This window comes from Theropithecus gelada, chromosome 6, assembly GCF_003255815.1.
Source record: "Theropithecus gelada isolate Dixy chromosome 6, Tgel_1.0, whole genome shotgun sequence".
NCBI classification, from domain to species: Eukaryota; Metazoa; Chordata; class Mammalia; order Primates; family Cercopithecidae; genus Theropithecus; species Theropithecus gelada.
The window spans coordinates 86,310,815-86,334,872 of record NC_037673.1 but is presented as its reverse complement, the minus strand read 5'-3'; the positions used below and the strand labels follow the sequence as shown (position 1 = coordinate 86,334,872).

Genomic DNA, 24,058 nt, shown 5'->3' with positions numbered 1-24,058 from the left:
TGTTAAGTATTATTAATCAGAGTAAATACAGTTCTATCTTATCATCATGTTTTCTATTAGGAAACTTCTGTTCTTTTTTTAGATTTGGAAGATTGCTTTTCCTGACAGAACCTCCAGAACTGAGAACCCTGAACTGCAAACTTGCCCTTTGTGACTAGTTGTTTACCAGCCTTATCGGGGCACACATGGGTTGGCAATGTGATTCAAAGATAAAAATCCCAAAGATATAATTAGATATTTTTCTCAGAAATATCACCCAATACCATGCAAATTTGTTTGCTGTTTTTTCACATAATACTTGAAGCGCTCCACAATTTCTTGCCATTTAATCATTTTCATTTATATAAGTGAGAAAAAAATAACTTGGTATTGAAGAAATATGTATGTCTTTTGATAAACTGAAAATAGAGACCTCTATCTCAAAGCTTCTGTGACATAATAAACACATTTTTCTGTATCAATAACACACTTAATGCTCATAAATATAGTGATGAAAGTGATTTTATGTCCCTGAATTTGAATATATATAAGCAGTAGAAAGATATATTCAAACCAGTGGAGTACAATCTTTTCTTATGGCACTTTTGCATTTAATTAAATTCTGAATAAAGAGGATAAAAAGACAAAGGTAGGAAACCACAAATATGTATTTGCTATGCTGCAGACCAACACCCTCTAGCCCAGTTAAAGAAGTACTATGAAAGCATCTCTCAAATTTTTTACTGAATGCTGTCATGGCTAGAGACTGGCAAATTTAAGGGAGAAAAATAAATCTTCTACTGCCACCTACTGGTATTTTATAGTCCAATGATTTTCAAAGGGGCTATAATGACAAACTCCAGATTAAAGCAGAATCTTTATTTTTAAAGCAGGAATCATCTTTGGATTTGTATCTATATTCCTCCAATCATGAATATATATATACACACACACACATACATACATAGATACACACATACACACAATAAATTATGGTTATAATAGTCCACATATTTCTAGAAGTGGAAAGTAGAGCTAGACGAGCATATTTTCCTGACTTTCTGATTCCTGACTTTCTGATTCCATTATACCACATTGCTCCAAAAGGAAATTCAGGACTATTGCATTTCTATTCTTCCCTTCTCTACAAAAGCCATTCTACTTAGTCCTAGTTCATTAATAAAGATTTGAAAATGAATGGTCTTGGCAGACTTGTCTGCAAAGTATTCACAACTCAAACACTCTAGGTCAGCTACAGAATTTTCCCTCTTAGCTAAAGAACCATAGGCCAAGCCTGTATTTTTTGAAGACTTCTCTAGAGTTAACTCAATCTCCAAAAATGACAATATAACATTGACAGCGGATCCCAAATGAAAGATCCAAGTCTGGAACTGTAATAACTCCTGTTGGAAGATTCTATAACTGGAGCTATAAACATGACTTTAAAATTTATGTAGGGTGGGGGCCCAACTTACTGTAGTCAGCTTCTTGTTTTGGGGGCCTAAGAATTTTTTAAAGCCTTATCTAAAAGGTTTTAAGGGAGGTAACTATTCTTCTTAACTCAGAGGGTATTTTTAAATCTAAGTAGATAAAGCATTTTGAAATAAACTGTCTTCTATCAATAATATACCAATTCTTCCTGCCAAAAATGAGATATGAAAATGCTTTTTTAGTTATTTCATGTCACAAGTCATACATTACATGATTTTCATGCTATCTTGTTTCATTTATTCTAAAAATATACTGAAAAACATGGATATGACTGACCATTTTCTCCAAAATCAATGTTAAATAGAACATGAATCAAAAGTTAATGCTCCAACATAGAAATCCTGGTTTTGTCTTTCACATCCCTAGACATGAGCAAATTTGTCTGCTAGGACACTGAAGAGTTGTCTGTAATTCTATAGTGCTATAATTAAGTCTTGCACAAATTCTGCTGCCAAAAAATCACCAGAGTGGGTAGTGAATACAGCCAAGTAAACTCTAATTATGGAAGGCGGGTTTTCTAATATATTAGATTCAAGAAGCAAAGGCGAGATCAAACAGCTAAGACAGGTCACAAAGGCAATATAAATAGCCTTGTGAAATTCAAAGCAAGTCCCTTTGGTAACCACTGCTACTTCTCATAGCTCATAGGGCCTTTAAAAACCCAATCAGAGACCTCTGTGTAGAATCCAGCACTTAATTATTCCCTGAAAAATAGAGTGTGGAATTTACAGGCCATTTTCACTCGTAGAACAAAAAAGTGTGACAGAATCCCAATATTTAAGATAATTTTCCATTTTATATTTCAGCTCCACCACAAATGCTATTTTTTTCAAGTTCTATCCAGAGTTCAATAAATGCACTTTAGCATTCTAAAAAAACTATGCAAATCATGTCTACAGCACAATAAATGCACACAAATTGAATACACACATATGACCAGCACCCAATCAATAGAGTATTGTCTGCATTGCAGTAGTGTCTCCCCATCCAGAAGAGTGGGATTTTCTAATTTTATAAAACAATATTAAAAAGTATCTCAATAAGAACATTATATAGAATATTCTTTCTGCCTGGATCTATAATTTCAGCCTTAAAGTAGAAGTAATTATGCTTTTTTTCCTTTGCCTATATAAATGTCTAGGCCCTTTTTAGTCCTTGTCAACAAACTGAATTTTCACTCATTTGAGTCCCAGCTCAATATCATCTCCTCTAAGAAGATTTTCTTGACCGTCAGAGAAAAATTTAAAAAAAAATGAATTAAGCCTTCATCTATTTTCATAGAGTAGTTTGCAAATGGTCTATGTTCACACATCACACTGAATTATAGTTACTTATATGTACATCTGCTTTTCTAGACTATAAACACTGTATGGATAGAAAAAGCATCTAATTTCATCTTTTGTTCTGGTTTCTGTGCTTTACACGGTGCTTTAAACTAGATACTTTAAATTAACATTGCTAATAAGTCAATGTTTTTCACAGTTTCTTCTACCATAGAAAACTGATTGATTTTTCAAAAGAAAATGTTCTATTAAACTATTATATTATAGGAAACAATACAAAGTGTCCAGATACTTCAAAAGTTTACATCATCTTAACGTCCTACACATAAAGAATTTATAACACAGCATATTTCAAACAGATTAATATGTTAATTTTAATGTATATATAAATTACAAACACATTCAGCATATATTAGCTGACAATATGATACTTTGCGATAAGAAGCTTTTTTTGTAAGCAATGATATTAAGGTGCTTCTCTGTAGAAAGAAGCATTTTAGGCCTAATTTTCCTTACATGACTCTCCTAGCCCCATTCTCTTCCACTGCAAAAGTAAACAAGTTTATTTCAACTAAGTTGAGATTAAACTTTACTTTTACACTCAGTTCAAGGACCAAAGAAGAAGAAACACAGACATCTCATGATAAATCATAAATGCCAGCACTCTCCTACCTGTGTACATAAGCTGGCTGCCATCATGTGAGTCAGAAGTTTAGCTGCAAACATGGAGTACCTGGCACAGAAGATATGGGAAAGAACAGCCAAGCAAAGACCTGTAGGAACAAAAAAGTCCACGTATGGCTTAATAATCCACGAAGATTCTAACAGCATCATAGCAAGAATCTTTGGCAGCAGCTAGGCATGTCAGGTCTGCCACCTGCCTCTGCCCAGTACCTCTGGAAAAGATGACATGGCAATTGTAATCTACTCCATTTTCCATGACAAGTAAGATCTTCACACTTAGCAGTCAAGCCCAATGGATAACTATAAATATCTACATGTTCACTTCTCCACTAAAAAGAAATTACAAATTAAGCAGATTAATAATTTTATTAGGCCCTTGGTTTTCTATATTTACAGAAGTCAAGTTTTATTGTTTAAGAAAAAATCAAATTGGAATCCAACTTTCTAAGAACAGGTGGCTTGGGGAAATAGAAATATTCAGGTACGTGAATAGGATTTTTCAGTCATAAAATTTTGAATGGTCCTACCAAAACTCAGGCTTGGTAATTACCCCTTTTTTATCCACTAGAAGTAGTTATGTAATTACAATAGTGCTAATTATGAATTTTAAAGGCAACTTTGCACTACTGGATGCCCAAACCAGGAAGAAAATGTGCTATTTTCTCCAAAATGACTTTTAACTTAAACTTCTAAATTTCTAAGTTGTATGAAGAAAATTATTCTTATTATCTTTGAGTTTGTTTGAATTCGCCTGTTTACACAACTTTAAGGGGATAGTCAGAACCTTAGCACTAATCCAAGAAATCTTTTATCTTGCAATTCATATACATTTCTTTTAATGTTAGATTTTTAAAGGCAGAATATACACGTATTTTAAAAATATTTTCTGCCTTTTAAGACTTAAATGTGCTGCATATGATAACCTATTTGCTTTTTCCCTTAAGTATTTTACCCCACTCTTATTCTCAGTAGGTTATTTCATCTAAGGATTACTGAAACATAACAGCAATTGACATATGTATACTGCTTTGCCATGTACTTTGCACATATTACCTTGTTTAGTTATATCAATGCCTCCTTAATAAACAGGAGGCACTGCACTCATTAAACATTTTGTTTTCTTTTGAAGCTGTGGAACAAACTTTCAGAATACATTGCATGTTGGCATAAGTGGACTGGGCATCTGCAAAAGGTCTACATGGGGTCTTGTGACTCATTTTCTCATAACTTCTTTTTGAGAAACCATTTGAGTTATATTTTAACCAGGTAGACAAGGCTCTCCACAACAAGGGAGGCTTTGCATTAGTCAAGGCTTTTGGCCTAGAAATTTGGCCAAGATATCTGGAGCAATCCGTTTTTTGGGAAGGCTTCCATGGGGTGTTCTGGAACACGTGTGTAGGTCCTGGGGCTGGCTTCAAAATCCACCCACATAAGTACAGAGTGTATCTTCAGAAACTGCAGAGTCATGCCAGATATTGTGCATCTTGACCCAGGTAGTCTATATTCTATTAAAGCGGATGCTCAGAGCTCAGGTAATGTATACTTTGAATTCCCTAGGATGATAAAAGCCAGTTTAAATTCAAGGCTTGAGTGTGTGAATGTGCATGCGTGTGTCTCCGTGTGTGTGTAATATATCGACTTTAAAGCAGGGCTTGCAAGGTTTTCTTTTTCATTTTAAGGCACATGATCACAAATACATGCTCTGCTGTAAGTTTACTGCGGTAGACGATAACAATGCGAGGCAAGGGATTAGTGCTGAGCAAGGAGAAATACACAAGTCAACTGTTTGTTCTAGTGCACAAGAAGAGCTTATTTATAGCCTTTTCCTTTAATTTAGTAATGCTCTATTATACTCCTGTTTCATGATATACATTTTGTATACTAAATTTGACCAGCTCAGAAATATTTAATTAAGTATATTAGGCTTCAATTAAAATGCTAGCATGACACCTGGTGGCAGCTCAAGATTCAAAGCCAGTGGCAGGAAGACAGGCGAGATTCTACTAGCCTATAACGCATCATAGTTATCTAGATGCGTTTTTTTACGTAGGGGAGAAGAATATTGCTAAAATCCTCAAACAGACCGGGTCCTAGTCTAGGGAAACTCATCTAGCTTGGGTGAGGGTATTAAATACCTAAAATTTAAAGAAATAATTATTTCAATTATCAGGTTTCTAAGACACTATAAACTAAATACTTACCTTTTATTTTTTCATCTGAAATTAAATAGCTATATTTAACATCTATTTAAACTTAGAAATCATTTTTTTAATTGCAGAAACTTTTCGGTTTAAATTCCTTAATATAAATATGCAAATTACAAAGCATAAAGTGTTATAACTATAAATAGAATGATTTTTTTTAAAAAAAGTATAGCCGGGCGTGGTGGCTCATGCCTGTAATTCCAGCACTTTGGGAGGCCGAAGTGGGCAGATCACAAAGTCAGGAGATCAAGACCATCCTGGTTAACACGGTGAAACCCTGTGTCTACTAAAAATAAAAAAATTAGCTGGGCGTGGTGGCATGCACCTGTAGTCCCAGCTACCCGGGAGGCTGAGGCAGGAAAATCACTTGAACCCTGGAGGCAGAGGTTGCAGTGAGCTAGGATTGCACCACTGCAATCCAGCCTGGGCGACAGAGCAAGACTCCGTCTCAAAAAAAAAAAAAAAAAAAGATAAATAAATAAAAATTTTAAAAAACAAAGTATCACAATTCCAGGTATTACTTAAAGGTATACTCTGAACAGTTTAAAAAAAAAAAACAGATTTCTTGGCAATGATGTAGACAAAACAAGCAGCTAATTGAGTAATCTGCCTTTTCTTTTTTTTTCCTACCGCTATGTAGATTACAGATTTGATTCTAAAAGAACATCTAATTAGTAAAGAACAGCTAAAGTCTTTTATTATCACACTTGACTACAGTTTTCCCTGTCTATCCACACAATATCTGAAAGTTTGTATGCATATAAACATATGAAATATTTGTACATAAATTACATATGTGCATTACATATGTTTGTAAACATCTTTATTATTTGGCATCACTTAAGAATGAGAGATACTTTCCAAATAACTTAAGTTTACTCCTTCACAAGACAAGTATTAGTACCTTTTCTCATGAAATTTTCCTTAAAATATTTATGAATTATCTGTTTATCTGTCTGCCTTCTCTACAGATAAATTCAAATAAAACCAAATTATCATTATTTCATTATTAAGTCCACTATTAGCTTTTCAGCTTAGGCTTTTTTTTTTGAGACGGAGTCTCGCTCTGCCGCCCAGGCTGGAGTGCAGTGGCCGGATCTCAGCTCACTGCAAGCTCCGCCTCCCGGGTTCATGCCATTCTCCTGCCTCAGCCTCCCGAGTAGCTGGACTACAGGCGCCCGCCACCTCGCCCGGCTAGTTTTTTTTTTTTTTTTTTTTTTTTTTGTATTTTTTAGTAGAGACGGGGTTTAACCGTGTTAGCCAGGATGGTCTCGATATCCTGACCTCGTGATCCACCCGTCTCGGCCTCCCAAAGTGCTGGGATTACAGGCTTGAGCCACCGCGTGCGGCCTTGGCAACTAATTTTAATTAATTTTAATTTCAAAAACTGCAGTTACTTTTGCACCAACCTAACTGCTGTGCTTGTCACTTTTTCTACTTTTTGGTGCTTATCACTATTGATTCCCATGTTTCTCATCAGCATAATGCCTCTGTCCTCAGCATAATGCCTTTTCGTTACTGCTGATAATAAGCTAAAGGCACAAAACCCTACCTCTACTAAAAATACAAACATTAGCTGGGCATCGTGGCGGGCACCTGTAATCCCAGCTACTCAAGAAGCTGAGGCAGGAGAAGTGCTTGAATTCCGGAGGTGGAGGTTACAATGAACTGAGATCGGACCATTGTACTCCAGCCTGGGCAACAAGAGTGAAACTCTGTCTCAAAAAAAAAAAAAAAAAGATTTCTAGTATGAACAAAAGTCAGCATGAAGGATTTTACAGTATAAAAGTTCTGTGTATTAGGGGAAAGGAGTTATTCTAGAGGGATGAGGTTTCCAGGAGATCACCCTCCAGATAAACAGGTGGTTGAACTTAACGCTGTTCAATACAATAGCCACTAGTCACATGTGGGCATTTAAGTTTAAATTTTCATTACTATTATTATTATGTTTTAAGAGACAGAGTCTTGCTCAGTCACCCAGGCTGGAGTGCAGTGGCATGGTCATAGCTCACTGCAGCCTTGAACTCCTGAGCTCAAGCAATCCTCCTATCTCAGCCACCTGAGTAGCTAGGACTATAGCACGTGCCATCATGCTTGGCTTTTTTTTTTTTTTTTTTTTTTTACTTTTTGTAGAGACAGGGTCTCACTATGTTGCCCAGGCTGGTCTTGAACTCCTGGCCTCCCAAAGTGCTGAGATTAAAGGCATGAGCCACAGCACCCAGCCTTAAATTTAAATTTTCATTAATTAAAATGAAATAGAATTAAAAATTCAGCTTTCCAATTGTATAAGCCATATTTCAAGGGCTCAGGCACCACTGGTGGCTAGTGGCTACCATACTAGACAGTGTAAAATATCCCCATTATCCTGGAAAACTCTGTTGGAGAGTGTTGTGTTAAACTATCCTAAGTGAAAGCAAGAAAAAATATGCCATATTTTAAAATAATTTTTTAAATTATCCAGGCTTGGTGGCACGTGCCTGTAATCCCAGCTACCCAGGGGGCTGAGGCAGGAGACTCGCTTGAGCCCAGAAGGCAGAAGTTGCAGTGAGCCGAGACCACACCACTGCACTCCAGCCTGGGCAACAGAGAGAGACTTCATCTCAAAATAAATAAAATAATTTTTATTAAAAATGGCTACAATAATATGGTATGGCACTTGAAAGTATGAACTTGACACATAGCAAAAATACATCTCATTATTGGAGGATATCATCAGATCAATACTGTATATTTATTTACTTAACAAACATCTATTAAAACTATTGTATGTCAGGCTGGTGTGGTGACTCACAGCTGTAATTCAAGCACTTTGGGAGATTCAGGCAGGAGGATCGCTTGAGGCCAGACGTTTTAGAGACCAGCCTGAGCAAAATAGTAGGAACTCCTGCACCCACTTGCCTCACTCCCACCATCTCTACAAAACAACCAATGAACTAGTATATGTCAGGGACTGCTGGGCAATGTTCAGAAAGATAAACCCTTGCTGCTCTTTCAGTGCTTGTCTCTCTATTTCTATCTGGATCTTCTCCAAGACAAAGACTAGTTATGAAAGGGCACAGAATATAATTCTGATCAAAAAGAAGCAAGGGAAAACATTCTGGGTGGCTTTTAGGAAAGTTTTCACTGCTGTTAAAACTGGACCCAAATAAAAGCTTTTCCCTTGGCAAGCCTGCACATTGCTAGTGTGATGCCTGGAGTTGCTACAGCCAACTTAAGATCATGTACAGACAAAGCTGATGGAAAAAAATCTTTGAGGATAAAAAGAGAAGAGTCTGGGCTCCTGACAACACCATTAAGGTACTGAATTAATCAATCTGGGAATTAAATCCGTTTGTTTAAGATATCTTTGAACTGTCATCTGTTACTTGTAGCCAAACTCATCCCAAATAATATGTCCATATTGGCCAGGCATGGTGGTTCACACTTGTAATCCCACCACTTTGGCAGGGTGAGGTGGAAAGATCGCTTGAGTCCAGGAGTTGAGACCAGCCTGGGCTGCATGGCGAAACCCTATCTCTATAAAAAATACAAAAATTTGCCAAGTATGGTGGTGCTCCATCTCAAAAAAAAAAAAAAAGATTACAAGACTATAAGAGTTGTATTCAGAGTCAAACTCAATGCAGTAGCCTAACCAATAGTCTTATCTTTGATAGCACAATATCAAAAGAGTTATGGGAAGGCAGAGTAGGCTTCCTTGACATCCTCAAAATAGCAATGATGTGTATCTCAAACCATGCTGAAGTTTCTTAATAATTATACTACAAAATTATGGCTTTATTATCTGATTATTTTAAGTTATACTTCTACCAAGCCATCTTTGTGTTGAGTTCCATAATGCTACACTCTAATGCACACAGCGATGGATGATTTGTCCTTTCATTTTAACCTCAAGGAATGATCTTAGTTTAATTTTCTGATAGTTGGCAAACTAGTTTACAATTTTAAGTCACATGTATATGCCCTTTCCTTTCATCTTTCTAAGCTGAGAAGTGGTAAGCTTTTTGGCCTTTACAACTATTTCACACACTAGGGTAGTTTTGCTCTAGTATAGTAAATAGAACTGTAAACTAGAATTGGGACCGAAACATTGTGATCTACTCTGTATTTTAAAAAAAGGTTAAATTCCTAATTGTATATTGCTGTATTTCAGGAAAAGTGCTAGCAAACTGCTATCAAGTTCAGAGGGATATTCGATGTGTCCTGACCTAAATTATAGAATATGTATATAAGATATATAAAGAATATGTATATAAGATATATAAAATTCTCTTTTCTGGTTCCTGGGGATCCATCAGAGGGATGGGAATTCATCCAGCTCTGAGGGATGAGCTGAAACTGAGGTACAAAGACAAGACTTTGTGTCTCCTTATCGACAGAACATGCAATTACATAACAATATGACATGGACAGAGAGAATAAAATAATTTCAAATATGATGCCAAGTCAAAAGTGATAAAAGCAGATACTAACATTTAGGTGTTGATTCTCAAATACATGAGCAAATCCATGTAGCCTTTTCTAGAGTAAGTTGCAGAAAATATACACAGGTATTTACTAACGATTCTCCAGGAAACCCATTATAGTCAGTCCTACTAGTTTTCTATACAATCCGGATAACATTCTCTCTTCAGTTTTTAAAACTCCTTTTTTTTTTTTTGATATTCAGTCTTTGGGAACAAGCAAGGGATTTTGTGGGTCATAGCAGCACATAAACCTATGTCTCGATGAAAACATTTAAAGTGATATCTAGATTGTATTTCAACATTGTACCTTTTGATATTATTTCATCATTCTATAAAATTGATTTGCTCTTTAAATATATTAGCATAAAAGTAAAATAGGATGTCTCCATCTGATTTTGGAACTATATGGACCTAGAAGATTCTATTAAGTAAGAAATGTCATCCTTTATGAAAGATATTAAGAATAAGAAGTTATTAACTTGCTATTGAATTGAAGTTAGGTTCAGAATTAAAACACATTAAAGAAAATTTATAACTATATAAAATAAAGTTATATTGGAAAGACTGGCAACCAGAACAAAGAATATTAATTAATTACTTGATTCTATCTCCAGAAAAACTTCCTAAAAGATAATGACTATTAGAGACTGTTTGCATACCAAATACAAGAGATATGCATTCAATAATAATCACATTTACGAACAAAATATCACTAAAGCAGAATGTTAGAAAAGTCTCACTTCATATATTTACCACCCTGTTACATAGATACAATTTGTAATCAAATATCATGGGTGGGAAAAATGAAGTACAGAGAAACTAAGTAATTTGATCCAGGTCCCACAACTAGCTAACAGCATAATTAGGATTTGAACCCAAGCAGTCTGGCTCCAAAGTTTGCATTTTTTAACCATTATCCTATACCCAGCTCTTAATTTAATTCACTATATAGCACCTTGTTCATAGAAAAAGTTGTGGGGCTGTAAGAAGAGTATCAGGGCACAGAATGGGTGAGGGTGGGGCATAGAATTATAGTTTAAGGAATTCTCAGATGTCCAACCGTATCATTAATACAGCAAATAATAACACTTCTATTGTTAAGCTGTAGGTAGTTTGACAGACATTAATACAATTTAATTTCTTCTTACTGCCAAATATGAGGCCTAGATGTGGAATGTGAAAGATGATTTATTTTTTAACACAGTGGTTGGCATATTCACAACTCTTAAGTTGTAGAATACAAAATCTTCCCATGGGGTAGCTTTAAAAACAATAAAAAATACAAAAATCTTTGCATGTATTTTTTTGAAAATTCTTTGTATGTATTTCTTGTTTTGTTTTTTGTTTTGTTTTTTTTGAAACGGAGTCTCGCTGTGCTCCCAGGCTGGAGTGCAGTGGCGTGATCTCGGCTCACTGCAAGCTCCGCCTCCCGGGTTCACGCCATTCTCCCGCCTCAGCCTCCCAAGTAGCTGAGACTACAGGCGCCCGCCACCACGCCCGGCTAGTTTTTTGTATTTTTAGTAGAGACGGGGTTTCACCATGTTAGCCAGGATAGTCTCGATCTCCTGACCTCGTGATCCACCCGCCTCGGCCTCCCAAAGTGCTGGGATTACAGGCTTGAGCCACCGCGCCCGGCCGTATTTCTTAATATCTCACATAGTCATCACATTGTAACTGCAGAACCTGCCCTCTAAACCATGGTATTGTAAACTATAGCCTTTCCTTACCTATTATCTAGCTTCTATTCTACACTGTAGTACATACTCTTTAGGGGTGAAACTGCATCTCATTCTTTACTGTATCCTCAGTACAGAGATGGCCCTCCATAAATATTTGTTGAATGAATTAATGAATAAGACAATGAAAAAGTTTGCTTTATCCTAGTGCTGATGGAATTATGGTATGTTTGCATCCTGCATATATAAAAGGACTATGGAAAAACAGATTTCCATTTTCATAAACATTTATAACTATTGATTCAAAAATACTGTCACTGACCTGAGATACATATAAATCCAGAGGTGAAGAAGGCTTCATTGTATGAAGACAAGTTGTCAGTCTGAGCATAGACAGCATACACAGACATGTGTGAACAGGCACATTCCACATAGTCTGCAGTTTCCTCAACCACTTTGCAAAATTGACTGTCAGACAACCAGCTAGGGCAAAAACACAATAGTCATTTTTCCTCTTTCATCAATACTTAAGGTGTTGAGATGGCTTTTAAAGAAAAAATAGCTTACTGAACTTAAGTGTTCTTTACTCAATACTTAAGTAAACCACATTTTCAAGAAGAAACAGTGAAAGGAACATCTTGTTCAGAACATGACATAACAGATTCCACAGGATGTCTTAAGAAGCAGCCTAAATACCAACCAAAGCTTTGAAGGCATTGTTGGTACCAAAGGAGCTTGTCCTCTCAACAGGGCAGTACAAATTCCTACCTAATCTAGCAAACCTACCCGACATGTTCAATAGAAGGCACTCTTCTCTAGCATTCAAAATGCCCACAAGAACAACATGGCTGTGATATGTGTTTACTCTTCTTTTTTTTTTCCCCACAAGTCCTTGTATTTTGAACCATATTAATTATTTGTATGGTTTTCTAAGATTTCTTCCTCAATTTTTTTCTACTTTGCAGTGACTTATGTATATGTTTTCTAAGCTTCTTTCAAGTGTTTCCTTTATGAATTCTGGCTAATTTAGCAGAAAAACCATGTCATGATTTCAGCAAACATTGCATCTAATGCCAAGCCATCTGAGCCTTCCTCAGTGACTATCGCTTGAGCCTCTTCCCTTTTAATGCCTCTTAGTTTCTTTACTTTTTTAAGGACCTAAAACTTCCTGACCCAAACTCCAGATGCAGCTTGAAACATTCACTATTAATTATATATTGAAGATTTCAGAGTATCTATGTATTAGGTTTAAGATCTGTCTTAAACCTAGGAAGAAATTTCAAGTGGAATTTTTCTAAAAGAAAGTAGAAATTTCAGTGTTTTTGAGGACACTTGGTTACCAAACTAAGCTATTATATTACACCTATTTAGAATTTTAGTTTGCATGGCTGAAATTCAGTAATAAACAAAATCAAGTGGCTGACACGAACCCTAGACCCTTCTAGGCCAGCACTGCCTGATCCTGCAGCACTGACTGAGCTCCTAGTGACTGTAACTGCTCAAAACTTGAGACCTGAGGCCGAGGAGATTCAAAGAAAGAATCATTCTCCCCTTTCCATTTGTGTCCATGGATCTAATCTCAAAATGTACTCCAAGCCATGTGGACTAGAATTATAAATTTCTGCTGATTCCTCTTAAACACAAGGCATCAGCTTCCAGAACCACAAGCCCAGATGGAAATGGTAAAAGAAGGAATTTCTTTCCTGCCCAGTAAATTTACTGATAACTTCAAGGTTATCAGAATTGGCCAGAACTCATGCTACATCCCATGAAAGTAGTGAAAATGAAGAAGTAAATAATGTGCTACATGCATATTGAAATGCTTGGCTGCATTTGCCATCAGAACGATACTAGACCATTTCCTGTGTTGCTTCCTCTTATTTATTATGGAAGTTATTTTCCAGTCTAATGTCATCTGGGGCCACCATCTATGCTCAGTACAAAACATTAGGCTCAGTGGTACTGAAATGGGGAAGGACCAAATTCTGATTTTTTAAATGTATTAGTAAGTACCTTGCAGCAGCCTGATTCCAAAGGAGACACAGAGATGTCTGAGGGATAATTCTCGGCTCAGCAGCATGGATCCTGTAGAGAACCTCATTGTCATTAGTCAGGAGTTGTGAACTCTGACCTTTCACACTCAAAGATAATACCTAGAATGTTAAAAGCAACAGAACATATAATGATGTTTTACAATTGGTGTAATGACTGAGCCTCCTACCCTGAGCTTGAGCTCATTTTCTAGTAGCTACAGTCACTTGTTTTCTCTCACTGTTAGTATTTAGCTTATTTAGGCATGCAGGATGTCCGATTGGTTTTCCATTGTGCCCTTTCTAACCTGCCTTAGTCATTCAGCAGTCTTCAGCTGACAACACTCACTTTGACTCTAACTGGATGACTTCACTAAAAGTAAAGAATAGCATATTATATTAGTGAAAGCTATCTATATTTTACTTTCCTCACATACATAATATGTATTTTACTCAAAACATGAAGGAAACATTTCCAGCTCACTTAGAAACTAAACTTTCTACAAATAGTTCATAAAGATGGAACACATTTCATATTAGTTCACCATGTGTAGCACTTACCAAAACTGTGATTAAACAAACGCACTCCGAGTGTGCCTGCTAAAGAAATAAATCACATTCCAACCATATAAGTGTTTTAAATGATAGATTACCTTATTTTTCAGGGTAGGAAGATTGTTTCCACTTATAAACCACTGTTGGCTGCTATACTCTGTAAACTGGACTAATTTACATGTACTTTTCCCAGCCATTATTTCTGCATCCTGGATATCCAGTAGCCTCTCTGGAATTCGAATGTAATCTCCTTCCTTTCCTTCAAACTTGTGTCCATTGATTTGCTGAGGATACCAGTGAAGAGCCAATATTGACAAGTAAGGGCAACTATCAAGGATGGTTTTGCCTCTACAACAGAAAAGCAAAGGGTCTGTAAAAATGGCATGTATTTGAATACATATATCCACTTATATCTGTTAAAGTGCATTACAATTGGGTTCTAATCTTTATGTATAACAATAACACAAAAAACCCAGAAGCAGTAGATACAATGTGCCTTCAGTTCTTTTGTGGTTGTCATGATTTTTTGCATAGAATTTTCTGCATCCTCTGGCTTGATGCTCCTAGTAACCTAAAACATGGGTTTTTGAAAACTGTTTTATGGATATCAAGATGAAATCTGTGGCTATAAAGATGAAATCTGTGGCTATAAAGTATGCTTTTCTATGTCAGTCACATCGGCATTGCTGGAAGAGGTTGAGAAAAGCATGCCCCCCACTGAGCTAAAGCCCTTTGCTTTATTTAAGAACAGCATAAACCTTATATATGTAGAGCCATGTTTTCAACAAGAGTTTACCTCATGCTTTTCTAATCCACCAGAGCCTGGCTAATATAATCTTATTTGACGGACAAGAGAAACAGCACTGAACAGTGATCTTTTTTCACTTAACAAGTCTGTTTTGAAGATCTACTAGGCATAATAAGAACCTGGGCTCAGTGAAATTGCTTCTAAACCTCAGTGTGCATTGAAATTACTAGGAAATTTGTTTTAAAGTACAGATTTCTAGATTACACTGCAGATTTACTAAATCAGAATCCCTACCCAGGGAGGGGATTAGGGGTTCTAGGAATTTATATTTATAACCAGTCCCCCAGAGAATCAGATGCATCCTGTTGGCTGACCCATCATGTTTGCAAACAATCAGGAGATACATAGATAAATCAGATCTTAAACCTGCCTGGAAAAGCTGAGAGAATATTAGAATAAGATTTATGCATTAAATGTTAAAAGTTATATATGTCACAATCGATGTAGAGTATGCGTAACTACATCATAGATTTACATGATATCTTGTCAAGACCCCAGACGTGGGAAATGGAGCAGAGAATTCTAAACTGAGTCAGGAAAAGAAAGAGTAAGGGCCAACTTTTTCCTGTAGTGATACATCCTCTCTAAAAAAAAATCTCCTCTGCAACCTCAGCTATCCTGTTCAAATTGGTGCCTTCAAATATCTGAATTGAATCCACTTATTCACCTGGGGCTCTAGGTCCTCTGTCCATGCCTCCTACTGAAACACCTCAATTTGCATGGACCCCACATACCTTCACCTCCACCTCCACCATAGCTTGTCAAAATCTCATCTTTTAATCTGAAGACAATGGTGACTCTCAGCCTAAAAGGTGTCACTGCAGACACCCTGACCAGACACAATGTGGATGAGATCAGTGAACCTCAGACACATGACTCCACATCCCTTTTTCCCTCCCACCCTTTGTCATCTACTCAGAGTCAGTCCAGTCAGGGACTCTGCTATCAGGGACTCTGCTAGAGACCACCACCGCATGCAGTGACTCTACCTAACCTTGACACAAGCATGAGAAATTCCTGACCCCTCCTATTTGCTGATAACCATAATTTCCCTGACACCTTAACCGGTGACACCTATGTCCCTCAAATGCACTCACCCTGATCAATCTCACAGTCTGCTTTATACCTAGGTTGGTATGAGGGGGGAAAACTCCCACATTGACATGTAGATTGGCACCACTGCAAATTCACAGTGACCAACCTCAGTTGGACCCTCAGTGCCACCTGGCATTATTTTTACTTGGCTTCCAAGTGATTGTTCTAGATTTCATCATTCTCCTCAATATCCTTGCTCACTCCCCAAATGCTTAACTCTCAGCAGACACCCTTGATATTGCTCAAGACAATGTATAAATAATGCATATCAGAATGTTCAGCATCTTTAGGGCTTCCTGAGTAAACAAACTAGTCTTGAGCTCTCTCTTATTTTCTGTGTTCAATTCGTCATCTTCATATTAATTCTACCACCTAATTATTTTCAAGGTACCACCCTCTCACGTCCCTGCCTTAATTTCAGTCCTCATCTTCTTTTACCTGAACAGTAATCCTCTATGTGGTTTTCCTGTTTCTTTCTTTGCCCTATTCTCTAACCTTTAACACTCTTCTCAACATAATGTCTCTAAAATCCAAAGTTTGATTCATTCTCTCTCTCTCTCTCTCTCTCTCTCTCTCCCCCCACCCCACACACACACCCTACCTAGCTTACTCCATGTTCATTCTTTAAAAAACTGATGATCTCCCCAAACATACCATGCTAATTCTTGCCTGCCTGCCATTATACACGCTGTTTCCTTTTCCTGGACAACTCAAAAGGAAAGGTAAGTCTATTTAGTGGAAGCACATGGCAGAAAACATGTTGATTCATTTACTCATTCTATTCCCTCATTTTATTGTAACCACTGAGAATCTACCACATACCAGACACTGTTCTAGGCCTGGGGAATACAGTAGTCAACAAAACAGAAAAGGCCACTCTTTTTGTATATCTTATATGCTCTTGAGTTTTCACTGGGCCTTTGAAGGCACAGATATGGGACTCAGTGTGCACAGCAAGGTAGATGGTTCACATCTAAGACAACCTGGTGATTTTAACATGCTGGTGTTCTTATGGAGATACGGGGAAAACAGAAAAGAAGAATGAGATTGTGGGGATTGCAAAGCTATGAACTGCTTGATTTAATTGAACAAAATAGTTGAACATAGTTCAACAGGGGAAAACAATGACAGGTATTCTTGACTACACAAACACACAAATGCATACTGTGGCCTCAGTGTGTAAACTTACTTGAAGCAAATAAATGATCCATTTCAGAGGTTTCTGAAGACAGCATTAGAGACATTTATAAGACGCACTAAGGAGCCGAACTGCTAATCATTGCTCTCAGATGGACGTTTAGGAGCGGGGGTGAGGATTGGAGAATCCTTTCAAAAGGCCCCTGTGAGGCTTTTCTGATTTTGCACATTAAGAAAACCTCAATTTCCAGGACCCGCTCATCAAAATTAAAGGAAGAGTAGAGTATAGGGATATGTTGATTCTGTACGTTTACCTCAAGTCACACCTTAGAACTGATCTGGGATGAAAGTCTAGGGCACTTCAGAGCCATGGGGTTGGAGAAGGCAGATTTTGCTATGAAGTAGGTGGTTACAATCTATGCTGACCACAGCTGTCCAGCAGGGGCTGTAGACTCAAGTAAGTCCGAGATTGGGTCCAGGTCTCACCATGGACTAATTGTGTGATCCTTGGCAAGCTGTGTAAGATTTCTAGCCTTAGTGTCTACATCTGTAAATAGGGGTACTAAAAGCCCTCACTCAAATCCTGAATAGCTACTTAAAATGATCTCTATAAGGACAAAATAATATGCACAACTTTTAGCAAGGATTAGGTTGAACCACATGGAAATTTCATTACACTGTTTTTACCTATTAACAAAGGCAATTGATATTGTTCAATTTAAATCAGTGTCAGGACTATAGCAGAGGTATAATTAATATCATTTGTATTATTATTATTTTATCCCTTGGTCTCTCTTATAACTTTTTTCTATCTGGATTGACTATCTCTTTGAACTTCGCATGTCTTGTGACCTAGGAACTAACATTGGTCTGGGCACAGTGGCTCACGCTTGTTATCCCAGCATTTTGAGAAGCCAAGACAGGTGGATTGCTTGAGCCCAGGAGTTCAAGAACAGCCTAAGCAACATGGTTAAATCCTGTCTCTACAAAAAATACAAAAATTAGCCAGGTGTAGTGGTGCACGCCTCTGGTCCTAGCTATTAGGGAGGTTGAGGTGGGAGAATCACCCGAGCCTAGGAGGCAGAGGTTGAAGTGAGCTGAGACCCTGCCACTGCACTCCAGCCTGGGCGACAAGAGCGAAACACTGTCTAAAAATATATATATAGTTAATATAGAGGTATTAGTATAGTACCTATAGTATAGAGAGGTATGTTAACATATAGTTATAAAATTAACTATGTAGTTAATAATGAACATGAGCCACATTTTATTTTTTCCTTTTCCTTTTGCTAGCTTTCCGACAACTAGTCTGAAGTTCAACAACATTCTGAGAGCTGTCTCCAAATGGACAAAACAATCACAATTGTTTGTGATTGGGGGAAGCACAGTTAATAGCACATCAAAACACTCCTAAAGGTTGAAATTACTTTTTTTTTCTATTCAGAATGTACCTTTCACTCATTAAATAAATAAGAGTAAACAGTAAGACTTTGTTATTTTCAAAAAACACTTCAAAATAAGTGGAATATACTGTTGACAGTATACATTTATTTTTTTGATGTACCTGCTATGTTTCCTTCAAATAATTAACTTCAACTGCCCAAGAGGTACAATGCATTGACTGTATCATTCTTAGTTACATCATCTAAATGTCATTTTGCATTATATGTTGCTTTGTAAACAGTGAAAAATGCATAAAAAGTACTGCTAATATATTAAAAGATACTTACTTTTCACCAGGAGAGCCGCAAGTAACATTAGTCAGCAGAGAAAAGGCAAAATTCTCAGTCACTTCAGTAAAGTGACTGAATCCCCTAGTGTCCTTGCGCTTTGGGTTAATAAGAGAACAAAGAATCTCATAGAAAAGAGTTCGGCTGGCAACACTGAAAGCTTGATTTTTTCCTTCGGTAGTTATCTGGAAAAAGAATCTAAGTATAAAAATATATCTATAAAAAGAAATTTCTTAAATTATATGCTATATATATGTGTGTGTTCTTTATTAATAGTTATTAACATTAGTAAGGATAAACATAAGAAAATTTAAGAGAAATTGGTATCAAAATTATATTTCAAATACATATATTTGTAGTTGAAAAGACATAATCATCTATAAAGAAAAGGCATAATCACCAAAATATTTTCTACTTAATCATTAGACAAAGTCCTAAATGGCTGCATAGATTACTTAATTTTAACTACAATAATTAACATCATGAGTTAAAATTAGTCTCACTTTTACATCTATCCCAGGAATTCTTATTCTTTTGATCAACAAATAAGGAAATAAATACCTCAAGAATATTTGTTTATAATAGTGCCAAAATTATTTTTTTCAGTAAACAGAAGCTATCATAATCACTAAATATTTAAAGCACCAAATGAGAAAATCCTTTTCAAGATTAGTTAAGAGCTCCGATCACTTTTGCCTTTTTCAATAAGTATGACCCTTCCAACTAAAAAACAAACAAACAAACAAACAAAAAAACCCAAAACACTGGGTTATTTGTTTTTTTGAGAGACAGGGGAAAAAAAGGAGGAAAAATCCAGAATGAACGGGGACCACATCTTTATTGTTTAAGCATTGGTGTGAAGCCACTTACTCCATTACCTTCTGATAAGTCCCTATTACTTTCTCAAACTCTAAAAGTCATCACTTTCTCTATGATTCTTACACTATGCCCCATCTACCAACCTACATTTTCACTCTCTTTGTAACTTGCATGTACCTTTATTAGTGAACTTATGACAACCTAGAAATGATTTGTCTGTTTCAAGCTCATCGTGAAAGTGGATCATGTCACCCATTTTTTTTTTATGGCTTTGTCATCTAGTACAGTTCCAAGCTTGCAGGAGAGCTCACGATTGGCATTTATAAGAATGGTCATCTCCCAGATAGTAAGGCAGAGTGGAGAATAACCCACAGGGAAATGTAAAAGACACAGAATAAAAATTTAGCAATGCAAAAATTACAAATGGAGACAGAGCACAACCACTGGATACTGAAACAAGCAAACTGAATATGATAAATGGAAACAAGCTCAAGAAAATCTCCCAGAACTTAGAGAAAAGATAACAGGCTAGTAGGACAAATCTTGATAAATCCCTAAGATACAATTTTATATATAAAAGAGCAGGCAGAGGCAAAAAATAGCACAGCTCCTTAATATGCTGAAGAAATATTCATATCTAAAAATGTAGAGATTGCTTTTATACTAGGGAAAATTAGAAAAAGAGACAACACCAGATATTATCTTGGTGATTTTAAAAAATATTATTTCAAGAGTAAAAAAAAATCATACCAGAAACCATATAGGAAAAAAATTACCAACAGAAAAACAAAAATTTACTTTAACTTCTGACTCTTCTAAAAATGAAATGTCAGAAGTCAGCAAAGCAATATGTGCAGAATTGTAAGAATTAAAGGTTGTAATCCAGAGATTATATGGCTACCCACACTTTCATTCATATTAAAAAAAAAAAAAAAAGAGAAATTTTCTTTTAGTAAGCACACAAAACTGAAACAAAAAGGCCATTTCTGTAACACTCAGTTAGTACAGGGACCTTGTAGTTTTCGGCACTTTCTAGCAACTAATCTTCACAACAACCTGTGAGGAAGGTCCTATTATCTTTGTTTTGTTTCCAGTTAGGGGAACTAAGGCAGAAGGAGGATGACTAACTTGTCCTTTTTGTTCGCACACAATTAGTGACCATGAAGCCTCGGAGGTGCTCCTGACAGCCGCCCTACACTGCCTGGCAACATTCTCCACTTGCTTGTCCAAAAGCAACCACCTGGATTGACTCAGTTCACAGACAAGTCAGTCAAAATTACCTCGAGCATGAAACACAAAACCAGCCAGTAAAGTACAAAGTTAACTCAAAATCCTTGTTAGTATGATAACAAACTAAATCAAGTGTAAAAACTAATTATTGAAATATAAGGTATCTATTATTAAAAAGTATATGATGAAAAGAATAGGCTGGCTCCACAAGGCCAGTTTACACAAACAACAAAAGAACTCCCAACATTATTAAAATTGCCTTACGAACAAGCAGAAGACCTGAATCAACCATGAAAAAAACTTAAAAAGTTGTCAGGATAGAAGACAAAGATGGAGGTCTTTGGAGGTAGGGGATAGTCTATCAAACTTTTACAGAACTAATGATTCCTGTGCTCTTTCAAGTGTTTCAGACAAAAAATTAGAGTCAACACCTCCTGATGGGCTTTGCCAAGATTTGATAACCACAAAATCAAAACCTGATGAAATTCAAAGTTAGCATATCAGATTCAGGGGGGTTTTAGACTGCTCTTGCTATTAAGGCGACTGAGAACTTCTAAAATGTTTTTTTATTTCACTATGCCTGGGAAAATCAGGGGATAGAATATTCTGTCATAGCAAAAATTTGCCTGAACCCACAGCTGGATTTCATATAGAAAGTCTTTATAGTGAGGCATTTAAAGCTGATGCTCTTTTTCAGTACAATACTTGTGCCACTTCTAGCATGTGTAATAATATTTCCTCAGATTTATTGAGATTTTTTAAAAGAAATGCTTGTATAGAATAGATTTTGTTTCAAAGAACTCAGAATCTGGGCGAAAATAAAATTTAAAAACATAAAACAATTTCACTTAAAATATAAGATCTTATAGAATGAAGTACCTTCCAGTACTTGGAAGTTCTATTCTGTCCTTTTTAATTTGAGGTTATTTTAGAGTGTATATAATTTCATATGGCATATATCAATGGTTTGCCAGGTAAAGTACAAATGACCTTATTCGAATTTTAGACAGGCAGCAGTAACTTTTTGGTATAAGTATTTCCCAAATAAGTATCTGCAATATACTTATACTAAAAAATGTATTTGTTGTTTATCTGAAATTCAAACTTAACTGAGCATTCCTTATTTTTATTTGGTAAATTTTGCAACCTTATCTTTATGTGATAATCTACATTTTCAGTATTTGTTTTATTATTCTCATTATTATTGCTATGTTTAAAATATAAAATATGTATTTCTTGCATTTTTAAATACATTTTATGCATTCATTTAGTCAGGCCCTTCATAATGGCTATCGTTTTTCCCAGTTTTTATTGTTATAATAAGTAATGCTGAAATAAACATTCTCATCACACGTGTATTTGCAAAAACGTTCCCCATACTCATTAGTTGTCTTTTCACTTTGCTTTGGTGTATGCTAAGATAAATTTTATTTAAACTGTATGTGGTCAGGTTATCAATCATTTCCTTTGTGGCTTCTGGGTTTTGTCTGATGCTTTAGAAAGATCTTCCTCATTCTAAACTAAAACGATGAAATGACTGATCCATGTTTTCTGCTGCTTTCATGGTTTCAGTTTTACACTGAAATATTTGATCTCTCTAGAATTTATTTTGGGGTAGAGTTTAGGATAAAGTTCAGCTCTTTTTTTTTGCTTTCAAGTGGTTACATCAGACATCTCAACACTATTTGCTGAATAATAGTTTCGACCCATTGATTTTTAAATAGCACCTTTATCACATATAAAATTTTCATATATGCTTCAGTTTTTGAACTTTTTGTTCTATTCCATTGATGTGAATGTTTATGTCTGCACCAGTGCCCCTTTAATCACAAGTAACATCATATTTCAAATATGTTTTTATATCTGCTAGGGTAAGGTCCCTCTCCTTTTTCTTCTTTTTCAGGAAAGTTCTGCCCATTTTCACATGTTTACATTTCCAGGTAAACTTTAGTATCATTTTATCAATGTAAAAATAACCCCAAAACAACCTACTGATATACTGATAGGAATTATGATGCATTTATAGGTTAATTTACAGAAAACTGTTGTGGCCATATATTGAGTCTTCTTATTGCAGAACAAGGTATGAATTTCCATTTACTGAAGTCTATGTTAGTAGAATTTTTGTTTTCTTTATATGTTTTCTGTATGTACCTATGTATTATATATTTCTATAATTATTAAATGTCAGTTAAATCAATAGATTCCAGTATTGGTGTACATATAAAAAAGGAATTTGAGAGTACATTATACCATTCTATTTTTTTTTTTTTTTTTTTTTTGAGACGGAGTCTCGCTCTGTCGCCCAGGCTGGAGTGCAGTGGCGCGATCTCGGCTCACTGCAAGCTCCGCCTCCCGGGCTTACGCCATTCTCCTGCCTCAGCCTCCCGAGTAGCTGGGACCACAGGCGCCCGCCACCTCGCCCGGCTAGTTTTTTGTATTTTTTAGTAGAGACGGGGTTTCACCGTGTTCGCCAGGATGGTCTCATCTCCTGACCTCGTGATCCGCCCGTCTCGGCCTCCCAAAGTGCTGGGATTACAGGCTTGAGCCACCGCGCCCGGCCTACCATTCTATTTTTTAAAAAGTAGTGACAAAAACTTGATTTGAAAATAAGCAGAGCAAAGAAGGCTTCAGCTGAAATCAAATATTAGTCATTTTCTTTTAAGAATTCAGGCCGGGTGTGGTGGCTCACGCCTGTAATCCCAGCACTTTGGGAGGCCGAGGCGGGTGGATCACGAGGTCAGGAGATCAAGACTATCTTGGCTAACACAGTGAAACTCCGTCTCTACTAAAAATATAAAAAATTAGCCGGGCGTGGGGGCAGGCGCCTGTAGTCCCAGCTACTCGGGAGGCTGAGGCAGGAGAATGGCGTAA

General features: G+C 36.4%; 1 protein-coding gene across 1 annotated transcript in view; it reads right to left on the bottom strand.

The window, feature by feature from the left end:
• Positions 1-24,058, bottom strand: part of ADGRV1 (adhesion G protein-coupled receptor V1) — a 596,167-nt gene that overhangs the window by 298,585 nt on the left and 273,524 nt on the right. Inside the window, exons 79-83 of the mRNA XM_025388176.1 lie at positions 19,136-19,320; positions 14,464-14,713; positions 13,794-13,933; positions 12,103-12,263; positions 3,426-3,526 (exon numbers count right to left, since the gene is read on the bottom strand). Of these exons, the coding sequence (XP_025243961.1) occupies positions 3,426-3,526; positions 12,103-12,263; positions 13,794-13,933; positions 14,464-14,713; positions 19,136-19,320 (837 nt within the window). The remainder of the gene's footprint in view (positions 1-3,425; positions 3,527-12,102; positions 12,264-13,793; positions 13,934-14,463; positions 14,714-19,135; positions 19,321-24,058) is intronic.